Raw genomic sequence first — 14,079 nt, forward strand, 5'->3', positions numbered from 1 at the left:
ATTTTTGCACCTCTATCCACCATAAAATTCTCTATAAAAAAAAAAAAAAAAAACAACTGAAAGAAGGGAATTGTTATCACCGATATGAATTACCAAACACTTTAATTCTTTATATAGCTTCTTTTTTTATTTTTTTTATTTTTTTACTGGCTATTCTCATGTTTGTCCAAGAATTAACATGTAAATCCATAATTTTTCATTAAAAAGAAAATGTATATGATATATCCATAGTTGATTAAGTAATCATTAGTGAATAGGGTCAACAATATGGATCGCGACACGACGATACGACTAAAAAACGACACGACTTTTACAGATTAGGGTTGAGAAAAAAGAGGTTCGGGTCAGATTTGGGTCGACCTGAAATTGACACGAAAAATACGGGTCAATTTCGAGTTAGACTCGCCTAACCCGAACACGACACGAAACTCGTAAAAAACTAAAAAATACATATATTTTTCATTACATAGTTTAAATTTTATTATAAACTTGTGATATCATGATAGTTATACTCAAAATCTTATACTATTATTTGCTTAATTTCAATGGATGTTATTGTAATTTAATGTTATGAATTTTAAGTTATTTCTAATATGTAAAAAACTAAGGCCTCGTTCGTTTCGATGATTCAAGTTTAGAATTTGAGTTGAGATGTGATTGTATGTGAGAGCTTTTTACTGTAACAAAAAAGTTAGATGTGATTGTTTATGAGAGCTTTTTACTGTAGCAAAACTCGAATTCTAAACTCGAATCAGCGAAACGAACGAGGCTTAAATAAAAGTATACAATTTTCGTGTCAATTTCGGATTCACGGGTCAATTTCGTATCACGGGTCATTTTCGGATCGTGTCGTGTCAACTCGTAAAGTGGTCATGTTGTGATTTTTAAAAAATTTCGTGTCACGGATTGTGTTCGGGTTGACTGTAAATTTTTAAAAAACGATCAAAACACAACACAAACACGACACGTGATACGAATTGCTAGTGAGGATTACGCGTAGCATTTCTGAGGTTAAAAAATTAGTGAATAGAGAAGTCCGAATGCCATGGGAATCTCATTTTCTTCAATGAAAGATATAAATAAGATTCACAAATAATAAACATTCAGTTTCATACCACAGACCTTTGCATTTTATGAAGAGTAACATATATAAAGAACAAAGAAAAGTCGTATATCCCAACAAGTATCATCGCCAAAACTCCTCTAAACATGGATTACACAATGCAGTGCAACAAATTAAAGAATGACGTGAAGGAAATTACGCCGAGTATGGTTAGTGTTTTTTACCATAATTCTCCGCATTCGAGGCAAGGATCAGGTCGTGGAGCTGAAATGGAGCAACTTTTTCCGCATTCAGAGAATTAAGATATCAGAGTAGATGATAACCCACCCCTTTGGTATCTTGAAGTGTGCTAAATTTCCATTAAGCTCACAAGAAATTCATATGAATGCAGGTGGGATTGCATGGATATGCACAATCAATTTGCTTCGCTTCTTTCCGATTGAAATACCAATCACCAACGGATTCTGCAATGGTCTGTTCCAAGAACGATAAAACTCGTTAGCATATTAGAAATAGATTAAAATCCAAGTAAAAAGAGCAGACAGAGCCATAAGCTTAAAGTTGTATCGCTCAAGGCTTTGCATTAATAACCACAATCATGGACAGTTCGGCTATGTGGCCACACTCGCAAAACAAAAATATAAACATATATTGCAATAAAACGATCTTGAAAGTCCAACATATTGTTTACTCGAATAAATCCTGAGAAAAACTCTGTAATCAACTCAAAAAAGCTTCATTAGATCTCCATAAGTAACACATATGAAAGTACTCTTCTTGCCTTCTTGTTTATTTGAGGCGAATTTAGAGAGTGCCATGTCTCGGCCATCCATGTCTGGCAATGAGCAAAGCAGGAATTTATAAACATTCCCCCCTCTTTATTTTTCTGGAAATCGCTCAGCGCCATCAGCAGAGAATCTCTGAAACCTGTGCGGAATGAGTTCTCGTCATGTTAACTAGCCACCTATACTTAAAGCACAATGATAGATTCTTGCATAGTGTAAAATGTAAATTTAAAAGTAGGACACAATAACGTAATTTGCAGGACCACCAGGCAACATGTATTGGGTCATGATATTGGACATTCAATTACCTTGAAGTATCTGAATCTGGCTTGGATCGCAATTATGAATGTTTAACCTGCATTTACGCCAGTAGCCGTCTGATGCATTTGGCACCAATATATGTTGTATCTAATCGTACCCGGTTAGTATAAAAAGACGCCCATGGAAAATCAAAATCCGTCACAAGAAAATGGAGTTTGGATTCTGATAAGACTCTAACTAGAGATAGAGAAATTGAACTGAAAAAGATTGAATATTTATTGATGAACAGTGATGAATCAGTACAATCAACAAACCTAAATCTAAATTACCTGCCAAAAATCATAAGCTGGGTTGACAAGGAACACTGGGGTCTTTATGTTTTTAATAATTTGTTGTGGAAATAGACACTGGCATTGCAATTTAGAACAAACGAAAGGGGCCTCATGTCAGGAGTAAAGATTGAGTACCAACAGGAGAAGTACATCTTAAATATGATAAGTGGTACAATAACAAAAGAGGAAAAGAGAACCTGCCTCTGATGGTTCTGCTTTTGCAAGACATTCCTTGTGCAAACTTTTGGCTACACCCTGAAGCATAGATTTACATATGTAGTGAAATGACATTTCATTTCAAAGATAAAAAAAAGTAAATTTAGATACGATAAGCAAGATGTATCGAAACATGTCTTCCCCTAAATTGATAGAATCCATTTAATCATCCACAGTAATAAAGTTCTTGTTTCTAATTTAAAAAAATAAATAAATAAATAAAGGCAATTCTTATGAAAGCTACCCAAAGAAATTTTATCAGACAGACCATCTGTATAAGATAAAGTCGCGTTTGATGTAACATGTACGACATGTAACATACAAGAGAAAATAAATGTCACGATGAAAAGATCATGAGTCACCTAGCTAGCTAAATAAACCGCAAACGAATATCGCCAAGCTAAATAGATATTAACAATATAAAGGTGAAACCAAGACAGATTAGAGCATAACCTGAAGGAGGGAAACATCATGATAGAAAGATCTCATGGTGCGATTTCCAAGAACATCTTTCCTGAAATGTAAGATGCAGGATAAGGCTCAAATTATTTCTGTGTGGCCAGATTTTGAGCAAAGAAAAGAGAAGGTCTTTATGCATTGAAACGAATGATTGTTATAAACTCAGGACTGATTCATTTTGTTAGGCTGATCAAGAAAATCTCCTATACAACAAGATTTCTATCTTACTAAAAAATAGAACAGTTTAGATGCATATTCTATCGTGTTAGCCTCCTTCCCATCGTAGTAAACATGAAAAAATTATGCTATGCATCTTCCACAAACTCCCATATGCATATAACTACAAGATACTAAAAAAGCCATGATCCAGATATATCCTAGTCTTCCTATATATATATATATAAATATATATATATATATATATATATATATAGAGAGAGAGAGAGAGAGAGAGAGAGAGAGAGTCAAACATTGGTACAATGGTGAATATATAGAACAATTTAATTAATCCACTACATACCCTCCCCGCTTGGTTTCAAAGCTAGAGGGGGGTAAGGATGTTGTATAATGGTGAATAGTATTCTTCAGATGATCTTACATGAGAATAGTATTATTATCGGTTTGTTCCTAGAAATGATATGCACATAGTATAAATGCAGTTTGGTTTGTGATCATCATATGCATGTATTAAAGGTAGAAGGCGTTGTTAAGGCATGGGAAAGCCATTGTTTAGACATTTCTAAAACTAATGCATGTTTATGTGGATTAATTAAACTGTGTTTATATGAAGATAGGACATATCACACAAGAACTACTGTTATTTATTGTTCTCACTTAACTTACTATTAATTATTCATCTTAAGAATACTATTATCTGTTTATCTCTCCTTATCCTTGATAGCATATCAGGATATGGTTCATGGTAGCTGGTCTAGCTGGATAGCTTTATCATATCAAAAACTTGTTTGAAAATTACGTTTTTTCTTTCACTTTTAAGTTTTATAAGTTGCATTGTTTTTTCAAGTTTTCTGTAGTACTCTTGATAACATTTTAAGATAGTTGTATTGATTTTACGTTTCAATTTTTGCATTATATATAGTTTTTATCTTTCCTACTTTTTGCATCCACTTACTGCACAAAGCACTTGCATCTTGTCACCCACTTTCACTTCATCCATTTAGTTGCTTTCTACTATTTCTACACCAACTATAATTGCCTATGCACCTACGCTTTTCATCCTAGCATTCATATATATTAAAAAAAAAATTAATATGGATCTTTTCATAACAAAATCTACAAGATACCATTTAGAGCAAATAGTTAATTCGGAAGAAATAACTTTTGCTAACATAAAAAAAGACCTTAGTGATTAGAAAATACCTAAAACCCCAACAAATGTAATCATAAACAAGGAAGATTCTACTTTGGCATGGATTACTCTGTTAAAACTGTTGAGCAGGAAGTTCCACTTGTTCAAAAATCTGAAACTTTTCAACTATTTTCAAGAGATTCAATTAGGAATCGTCAGAAAAAATACAGCTATTTGCATATAGGTCTTGTGCAAGTGGGAATCAAACCCTTAACTAGAGAAGGTTTGAACACTTCAGTCCTCTCTCGGAGGGACAAAAGGCATTTAGGATACCTGAATTCATTACTTGGAACGGTGGAAACCAGTCTATGTAATGGGCCAGTGTATTTTGATTGCTACCCAGATTTTGTTTTCTTTAAAAGATCAGCATATCATGCAAAACCTTTCTTTAGACGTAAAAACATCTAATTTGGATCTATGAATATAGGAATCCTTTATAGGATCTATTATAAAACTACAGTTTAAGCTTTTGAAACAAGTGCTCTAAGAACTAGTGACAAAGGTGAGACAATTCTGCTCCAAACAGATTAGTCTAGGGCCAATTGTTACGTTCCAAAGAGGCTTAAGTGGGAAGAAATCACTCTTCCTGAAAATTGGGATATTCCTGAAGCTATCCCGCCAAAAACTTTGAAAAGTTCAAATCTTAAATGTGTTGTTGAACACACAGAGGGAAAAGTTCAGTTAAGCTTTTCTAGGAAAAAAACGATTGAATAATCTAAGCCTTAAAACTTTGAGCATAAGAAGTTCTAGTCAACCTACTAGGTCTTCTTGTCCATCCATTCCTTCAAAGTCCAATTTTAACCTCAGAAAAATTGATAACAATGTTACCATACCAAACTGTTTTATGAGTAATAAAAGAAGAGGAAAAAGTCAAAACTCATCTCCCCAATACTCTCCTCCTATGTCTCCATCCCACAGCCAGATGATTGACCCAGAAGATCAAAATGAACTCTATGTTCTGGACACAGAACAAGAGTTTCAAATTGATAAAGAAATGTTAAGAAGAATTTTATTCTCTTGTTAACATAGCTTGGTTTTTTAGAAATTTATAATAAAGAAACTAGGCCAAAAATTCAGAAAGAATATTACCAATTTTTGAATAAAAACAAGTTTGAAGTTACATTTTTTACGTGGTTTGAACTTTTTGCTGAACAACATCAAATTGATTATCCTTTTGCAAATCTTGATGCTAACGAGAAAATTTTGAAAAAATGGCAAACTACTCAGGGGGAAATTGTTCACTCTGAGCATCTTCCCCTGAAAGAAGTTAGAATACCAGAAAATCTTTTGGTTGTTGCCTCACCCTTTAAGGCTGAAAGAGATGAAAATGTTACGTTCAAAGATTTTGAAAATATTTTTGTCAGAATAAATTTACTAACCAATACCTTGAAAATATAGGAGAACAACTAGATAGAATTGAGGATTTAGTTCAATTTAGGCTCCGTTTGGTATAAGGGTTTAACCAGGGTGATTCTAGTTTAGTTTTAAAAGCAGAACCATGATTCATGGTTTTGGGACCAATCATGATTCTGGAACCAAAACCAGGATCAGAGGTTTGAACCACCCAAAATCAAAGGGGGAGGTAGTTTTAAAACCAGGGGTAGTTCTAGTTTAAAACATCACATCAGGGATCAAACCTTGAACCAGAACCATTCAAACCAAACACAGGTTTTCAAACTTGAACAAGAACAATTTTTTACTTTTTGCAAACAAAGGTTTGAGCCATAATCATGATTTTGGTTCTAAAACCCTCAAACCAAACTCTACCTTAATCCCTCTAAAAAACCAAGATTAGATAATAAACCTATTTTCAAGATTTAGGAATGTCGTCCCAATGTTTTCAAAGAAAAACAAAAAGAACAAATTAATTCAGAATTTTTGATGAAATAACTAGGAGAATACAACTTTAGAAGATAATTGTACTATTGCACCAGATACTCCTCAATCAGCCAATACCCTAGGAGTTCTGAGCAAATCAGAATATGGTAAAGAATCAGCCAATACCCTAGGAGTTCCACACGAGATTTAAAAATTAGATTGGAAATCTCCCTAGAAACTTTAATACCCTAGAGCTACTTTTCCAGATGGAGTTCATGAAGAATCTAGCCAAAATGTCCAAAATCAATATAGTATGAATACTATCTACGAATGGAACATAGAAGGTGTCTCAGACTATAAGGTCCTCAAAACTCCAGCAAATGACAATGGTCTCCAATGTTTATAGAATTAAGCAAGGGACATCAAATTAAGATATTGCTCAAATTCTCATTGTTGGTCTTTTCTTAAAGGATGGTGGGATTATCTTCTCACAGTTGTCTATCAGCAAAAAATCCTACAGGCTATCAAGAAGGAAATACCGAATGCTGTATCAACCCTTATTTACTCCATTGCCAAACATTTTGTAGGTGATCCTACACTGATCAAAGATAGAAGTTCTGAACTTGTAAAAAATTTAAAATGTAAAAAAAAAAAATTCAGACTTTAGGTGGTACAAAGATACATTCCATACTAGAGTCATGCTTAGGAGTGATAACAACCAACCCTTTGGAAAGTAAAATTTCTTGTTGGTCTTCCTAGACTTTTAGGAAACAAAGTTAGAGAAAAAATGAAAGAAAATTAAATGGATCAATCCCATATGAGAAGCTACATAAGGAGATTTGATTAGTCAAGTTCAAAAGGAAAATCTGCAGATTTACTCAGACTTTAAACTTCAAAAAACAACTCAAAATAAAAAAAAAATAAAAAATAAAAAAATCAAACGAAGAAAAAATTAGGTTCTTTTTGCCAACAATTTGGCTATTAGGACTCTATCAGCACAAGCGATTGCAAAAGAACCAGCAGCCAGAAACCTCAAAAGAAATTTAAAATATCTAAAAAATTTATATCACAAGAAGAAAACAAAAGGGATGAAAAACACCAAAATAATTACAATAATTTGAAAAATGTGAATATGGCCATATCAAAAATATTGTAGATTAAAAAAGAGGTTAGGTAGCCTAGACTTAGATGAAGAAACCAAACAAAAAAATTTAAAGTTTGATGAATAATTCTGTAGAATCTTACCAAAATGAATTTTCTGAACCAGAATCAGGATATCAAGTTGATAAAATCGAAACATTTTCAGGATCAGAAGATGAAATTAACATGCTTTCAAAAGACCAAGAGTTATTACTTGAGGTCATCAATAAAATAGAAAATCCTAAGATTTAAAAGGAATATCTGGAAAAACTCAGGGAACAAGCAAAACCAAAACCAATTGAAAATTATATTCCTAAAGAGGTTTATAATTTAAAAGATATTTTCAAAAATTTTGAATCTGGCAATGAAGAAAAATAACAGTTCAAGATTTAAATAAATCAAATCAAAATTGAAATTTGGAAAAATAGTGTGAAGATTGTTTGGCTATTGGCCAATATGTCTTGTGCTAGTTGCAAAATGAAACAAAAAATACTGAGGAAGAATTTTTAAACATAATAACAAAAGCAACCTACAAGAAATGGTATGTTAAAGTAAATTTGAAAATAAATGAAGAATTTCTAATAAATGCAATTGCTTTGTTTGATACAAGAGTTGATCTCAATTGTCTCAAACAAGGAATTATTCCAAAGAAATATTTTAAAAAAACCAGAAAAGGACTAAGATCCACAAATGGAACAACATTGAAAATTCAATACAAACTTTCAAATGTTTTTATCGAAAATTAAGATGCTCTATACAAGACTGATATCTTGTTAGTAAAAGATTTGACCAGGGATATAATTCTTGGATCACCTTTTAATTAACCTTCTGAACCCATTTATTGTAGATGAGCATGGGACCAAGACAATAAAATCAGGACAAGAAATTATTTTTGAATTCGTTTCAAAAAATTTAAAAAACTAATTAACAACAGAAAAACATTTGAAAAGCTGCATTCTTGATTTTGCATCCATTTCTAACATAATTTTTTTTTTTTTGAATTTTTAGTTTTTATCTCCATTAAGTTTTAAAATAATTTTAAAAGCTTTCTCTTTCAAAAATTGGGATCTTTACATTTTCCTAATTCCTTTGTCCATAAAACCTTTCAGGAAAAACACTATGCCTCCAAAAGCAAAGGGAAAAGGAAAAACAGTTGCTCAAAATCAACAACCTTATGCTTTGAACAATTTAAATAGTTGCTCAAAGGAAAAACAGTTAAACTAATTTAAATATTCAAAAAAACTTCATAAATTTTTTTATTCTACCAAAAAAAATATGTAAAATTTTTAACTTACATTCAATCAATAATGGATGTATCATAATTAAAAGTTTAAATTTAAATTAGTTTCAAAATTCAAACTACATTTAAACCATAGAGCTATGAAAATACCCCAAAATAACAAATTACATGTCAATTTCCCTTAAAAAAACTGACGGAGGGGGAGTTTTTGTTAACATTTCATTGTTCGGGGGAAACGGATGTTACGTTTCTAAGATTGGGGAGCAAAGTGTTACAAGGGATATAGTTCAGGGGGGATTGGATTAATAAAAAATATTTCTTTAAAACATTATTTTGAAAATGGAAACACTAGTATTACTACTCATTCTACTGCACAAATTCTCAAAGTCCTGATACAATCTGCTTGGGGTAAAGATTTATCCCAGCAGAAAAAATTCTTGCATAATTTTGATCCTATTGGTTACAACTATTGGAATTATATGGATGGATGGCACTGTGCCTTCCTTTATAAAAATTACAAATACCAACACTCGTGGCTCTTCTATTTCAAAAAGGGAGTTACTTTAGATCTTCTCCACTGGTTCTGTAACTGGTGGTATACTTATGGTCCTGTCCCTGATATCCTTCCAGAACTGGTTCTTGATGGGTTCAAAAATTTTTTGCAATATCAGCCATCCAAAAAAGAAAAACAAAATGGAATTCACATTATGCTTTCTTTCTTTTCAAAATTCCATGTCTCATGGATTATTGCTTGGGATCTCAGACTAACTGAAGACCCACTAAAACTCCCTACTATATAGAGTTTTCACGATAAAATGCTGGAATGAATATACTGTTGCTCATGTTTATCCAGCAAAATAGAAAAATATTTCATGCTGAAAAAGCAGATTGAACAAGAAAAATATGTTTCATCCTCCAGATTTCTCCAGCAAAAAAGCCTGTCCAGCTCTAAGCTTGAAACAAAAACAAAAAAAAAAGAAGAATACAAGAATTTGCTAAAAGAAATTCTCTCGCAAATGGAAGAAGATCCAGAAGAAGAAGAAGAAGAAGAAGATAGTCCAAACAAAAACTCTGAGCAAGGTAATTCCGACTATGCTCAGAGCAATGAAGAAGACTGTTTTGAAATCCAAAAGAGCAAGATATGATTAATTGGATCCAGAAAAATAAAAGAAGAAATGAATAGATTTTGAACGAAGCATAACAGAAATAAAGTTGCAAAAGACTCCTATTGAAGAGCATCAATGAGACAGACAAGGTGGAACCAGTTTCAGAAGAAAAGAATAAAGGCATCTCCAACAGAACAAAATTTCACTGTTCAGACTGACACAGATACTAGTTAGTCACATGGCAGCAGTGAAACTCTTCACTCTATAAATAGAGGCCAAGAAGATCATAGAAGAACAACATCCCCTATCTCCACTTCGCCACTTCTCTCTCCACTCTCGTAGCCTCCCACTTTCCTTCTTTCTCTTTTCTTTCTTTTCTTTTCTTTTGTAATGTCTGTCTCCCTCTTCTAGAAAAATAGCAGAACAATTGTAAGCTCTCCCACTTCCATAAAAAACTTGTAGAACAATTGTAAGCTTCCCGTAGTGTAATCCCAGAAAAATTTCCAGAATAATTTGTAAGTTTTATTACTATCAAGAGTAAAGCTTGTTTTGATGTTTTCAATTTGTGAGTAGTTTTTTATATCCAGCTCTGTCCACTGTGTTCAATATATATATATATATATATATATATATATATTGTTGGGATTCCACAACAAAATATGTGTGTGTGTGTGTGTGTGTGTGTGTGTCTTGTATAACCAATAAGCTAGAAAAACATTATTCATAGAGCTCAAACGGATCAGTCTATGAATATAAACATACTCATCAAGGAAAAAACCTGCATCGGCAAGACACTTCGCAGTTACATTCTCTGGAAGACGTTTGCGAAAGTCATCACAATGTATAAGAGTTGCCAACCCGCCAGCAGAACAACCTGAAAGAAGAGCCTAGAATATCCAAAGTAAATGTAAAATCAACTAAATTATCTAATTTGGTAAGCTATTAAATTTAATGAAGTCACTACACGTAAAATGTATATATATATATACACACACAAAATTTTCAAGTTAAAAACAAAGCAGGTTGCATGGTTGAATTGTTGAATGACATATATTGCAAAAATCATCTAGATGTCCCATAGTTAAAAGTTTAGAGCTCCGATTTGGCATAAGCATTAGATTTTACAACAATTTTCAAACCAATAAGAGTTTATACCAAGGAATTACCTGTTTTGCTTTAGACAAGCCAATTGATAAGAGTTCATCCATAAGAACTTCCCAGATGAGCTGGCCTCTAAAGAAAAGCTTATCTCCATTCTACGCTATGTAAGAAGACAACATTAGTATTGAAAAAGTATTTTTTTTTCCCTCCATTGAACGCGATTAAGAAAAAAAAAAGTTCATGTTTTATAAAAAGCACTATAAATAAACCAAAAACTTACTTTTGACTCACTCTCAGGGTGGCCGGATAAAGATGCACCGTCACAATACCGTATCTTGACCTTGTTCCAGTTAAAGAAATCTAGAAAGGGCAAGCAATAAAGACTACAAAGTGAACGCTATACTTCTTTCTACATACATGCTTAAATTCCACTACAAAGTGAAGCAAGCACATATAAGGTTTAAGTGGATGCTAAGATGAGAAACAACAGAAACAAAGAATCTGACAATAGGAAATAAACTAAAAGTGGTCTAGCAAAATGTAACTACCATGATTTTCTGAAGGGTCACGACTCAAAATCCCCGAAAAGTGAATGCGGCGTTCCATATAGTTGGACGAACCTAATGCAGTCATCTTACGTAAGGAACAAGACTCTATAGTATTGCACCAACCTCCACCCTACACCAAAATCCAAACCCAAAAAATAAATATTAACAAGGAAAGGTTCTGATTTTTTTATTTTTTATTTTTATAAGAAAGCTTCCTTTTATTGATAGCTAGAACAAAGAAAAAGAAAAGAGGATAAGGTATCCTCTAAACAAGCAGAAAAGAAGGAAATAATTCTAATTTTAGTTCCTGATTTTTAGAACTAAAGGCATTTTTACCACATGGCAATGGGATGTTAATGAGAAAGACAAATATTTTTGGAAAAGAAATAAGAAAGGGAAACAATGATTCTGTTTTCACTTTGTAGCATTATTGTAGCTATTAGAAAGTGAAATTGAAATGTGCTTACTCACTTTAGAATAAAGATTATAATTGTTCAAGATTTAACTACTAAAATTTCCTTGTAAATAGTACATATCACTATTGCTGAAAATAATTTTGTAGTATATTACAATTCAAAGAAATACAATACATTGGCTTTCGCTCTCCTCATTCCCAAACTTACTAAACAGTTCATTTTCAATCTTTTTGACAATTTCCGCCAAACAAAATAGCAAAATATTAAATCTAATCAGGATTAAGTTAGCCCCATTACAAGGAAGTACTTAAAAAGTTAAACTCTTTTGAATAAAATTGCGAATTGAAACTTTAATTGGAAGCACAATAGAAAGTGATGATGAAATTGAATGAAGGAGATAGAAATGAAACCTCAATGTGAAGAAGCCAATTATGGGAGCCGGATCCGAAACCCTTCTGGAAATGGTACCCAGGAACAGTCCCATCTAAACAAACTGCAATTCCAAACCCAACAAAAAAAAAAAAAAATCAGAATTTGGCAAAAGCTAATGAAATGAAGATGATGCATAGGGAAGTATAAATCAAGTACATGCGCCTCTATGGCTGGCATTGTGCAACAAGGTCAAGTCGACGAGATCATCGGCGGCAGGAGAGTTATCGGCGAGATCGGTCCGAGAATTGGAGATGAGAGTGAGAGCGGATATGGTGAGGGTGAAGAAGACAATGATTGCGACAGCCCATTCCTTCTTCGACCACCTTCTCCACCACACCAGGCTGCCAAGTCTGAGATTGGTCGCCATTGAAGTTGAAGATAGAGAGAGCTCCTCCGAGCAACTCCCAGAAAAAGTCAACGACACTTGGCCCACTTTTGAGATGCTCAGCTCTGTTGCGCTTTGTTAAAGAAGGCAGGGCACCAAGGTGTGCAGCACCATAACTCGAAGGTGGGTCTTGTATTATGGAAGGGGAAAGGAGACCGATATAGATATATTTTTTAGGATTATTCTCGCTGGTAGTCCTTAAATTTATGACCTGTTTAATTTGTTGATTCGAGTTTTTAATTTGAGTTAAGATATAATTTTATATGAAAATTTTTTACTGTAATAAAAAAGTTAAATATAAGAGTTTTTTACTGTAATAAAACTCAAATTTTAAATTCAAATCGGTAAAATTTACATGGCCTTAAAGTCATTATCAATTTGTGTCTTGAACTTTAAACTCTTACTTTATCCCTTAAATTTTAAATTATTCTCACTTAACCTATTTTATTGTAAATTATGTTAAAATCAGACAGGAAAAGAAGGGGTTAAGTGTGGTTATGTAGTTTTTATTTGTTTCTTTTTAACAAAAATCCAAACAGAAAGACCATGTGACTGTGTTATTCACTTTTCTTTTATATGTTTTTAACATAAATTGCAACAGAAAGAGTTAAGTTGAAACAATTCACAGTTCAGGGGTAGAGTGAGGGTTTTAAAGTTTAAGAAGTAAACTGAAAATGACCTTAAAATTTAAAGGCGTCAGTGATAAAATTCTATTTTTTAATTATATAAATATATTACATTTCTTGTTCACTTCGCGGATTCGAGTTTTTAATTCGAGTTGAGATGTGACATTTTCTGAGAACTTTTCACTGTAGTAGAAAAAGTTAGATGCGACATTTTCTAAGAATTTTTTATTGTATAAACTTAAAACTGAAAACTCGAATCGGTGAAATGAGTAAACCATTGAAAAATGTTTAGGATTGCTGCCGGTGCGAAACACCATTACTAATAGAATGTGAGCCCTATTTGCATGTCTCACAGTACTTGTAGATCCTACACTGAACCCACTTTCTATTAGTAGGTGATACTAAGCACCATCGGTGTCTTATAATATTACTCATTACATTTTTCATGTTCATATGTTTAGTCTGAGTGATGGTCTCTCTTGAGAGACCTCAAAAAAGGCATCTCTGAGGGGACTATTTAGGGTTATTCTTTTACATTTTTTAGTTAGGGTGACTTGAGTGATGATCTTGAGTTAAGTTTGAGTTATAACTTGAGTTGAAGTTGTAACTTGAGTTGAAGTTGTAACTTGAGTTGAAGTTGTAACTTGAGTTGAAGTTGTAACTTGAGTTGAAGTTGTAACTTGAGTTGAAGTTGTAACTTGAGTTGAAGTTGTAACTTGAGTTGAAGTTGTAACTTGAGTTTGTGTTTGGTTGTGCACATTTGAGTTATGATTTGAATTAAG

At 32.8% G+C, this 14,079-nt stretch overlaps 1 protein-coding gene across 1 annotated transcript; it reads right to left on the reverse strand.

The window, feature by feature from the left end:
* Positions 1–1,093: 1,093 nt before the first annotated feature.
* LOC21404155 (pectin acetylesterase 5) lies at positions 1,094–12,786 on the reverse strand. Its single transcript, XM_024175457.1, has 12 exons — positions 12,443–12,786; positions 12,265–12,347; positions 11,439–11,568; positions 11,171–11,250; positions 10,956–11,045; positions 10,552–10,676; positions 3,111–3,171; positions 2,643–2,696; positions 2,439–2,516; positions 2,157–2,256; positions 1,845–1,990; positions 1,094–1,537 (listed from the first exon to the last, which is right to left on the reverse strand). Exons 1-12 carry the CDS (start codon positions 12,651–12,653, stop codon positions 1,430–1,432), a joined length of 1,266 nt encoding a protein of 421 aa, XP_024031225.1. The 5' UTR covers positions 12,654–12,786; the 3' UTR covers positions 1,094–1,429.
* Between the last annotated feature and the right edge of the window lie 1,293 nt (positions 12,787–14,079).

The sequence above is a fragment of the Morus notabilis genome, unplaced genomic scaffold (genome assembly GCF_000414095.1).
Source record: "Morus notabilis unplaced genomic scaffold, ASM41409v2 Scaffold256, whole genome shotgun sequence".
NCBI lineage: Eukaryota > Viridiplantae > Streptophyta > Magnoliopsida > Rosales > Moraceae > Morus > Morus notabilis.

Excerpts from the sequence above, each read along its gene's own strand:
- LOC21404155 (XM_024175457.1), bottom strand. The coding sequence starts at position 12,653 with ATGGCGACCAATCTCAGACTTGGCAGCCTGGTGTGGTGGAGAAGGTGG. Across the intron at positions 11,569-12,264 it reads ATTGGCTTCTTCACATTGAG|GGTGGAGGTTGGTGCAATAC; the intron begins GTTTCATTTCTA and ends ATTTTGGTGTAG. Across the intron at positions 11,046-11,170 it reads ACCCTGAGAGTGAGTCAAAA|AATGGAGATAAGCTTTTCTT; the intron begins GTAAGTTTTTGG and ends TACATAGCGTAG.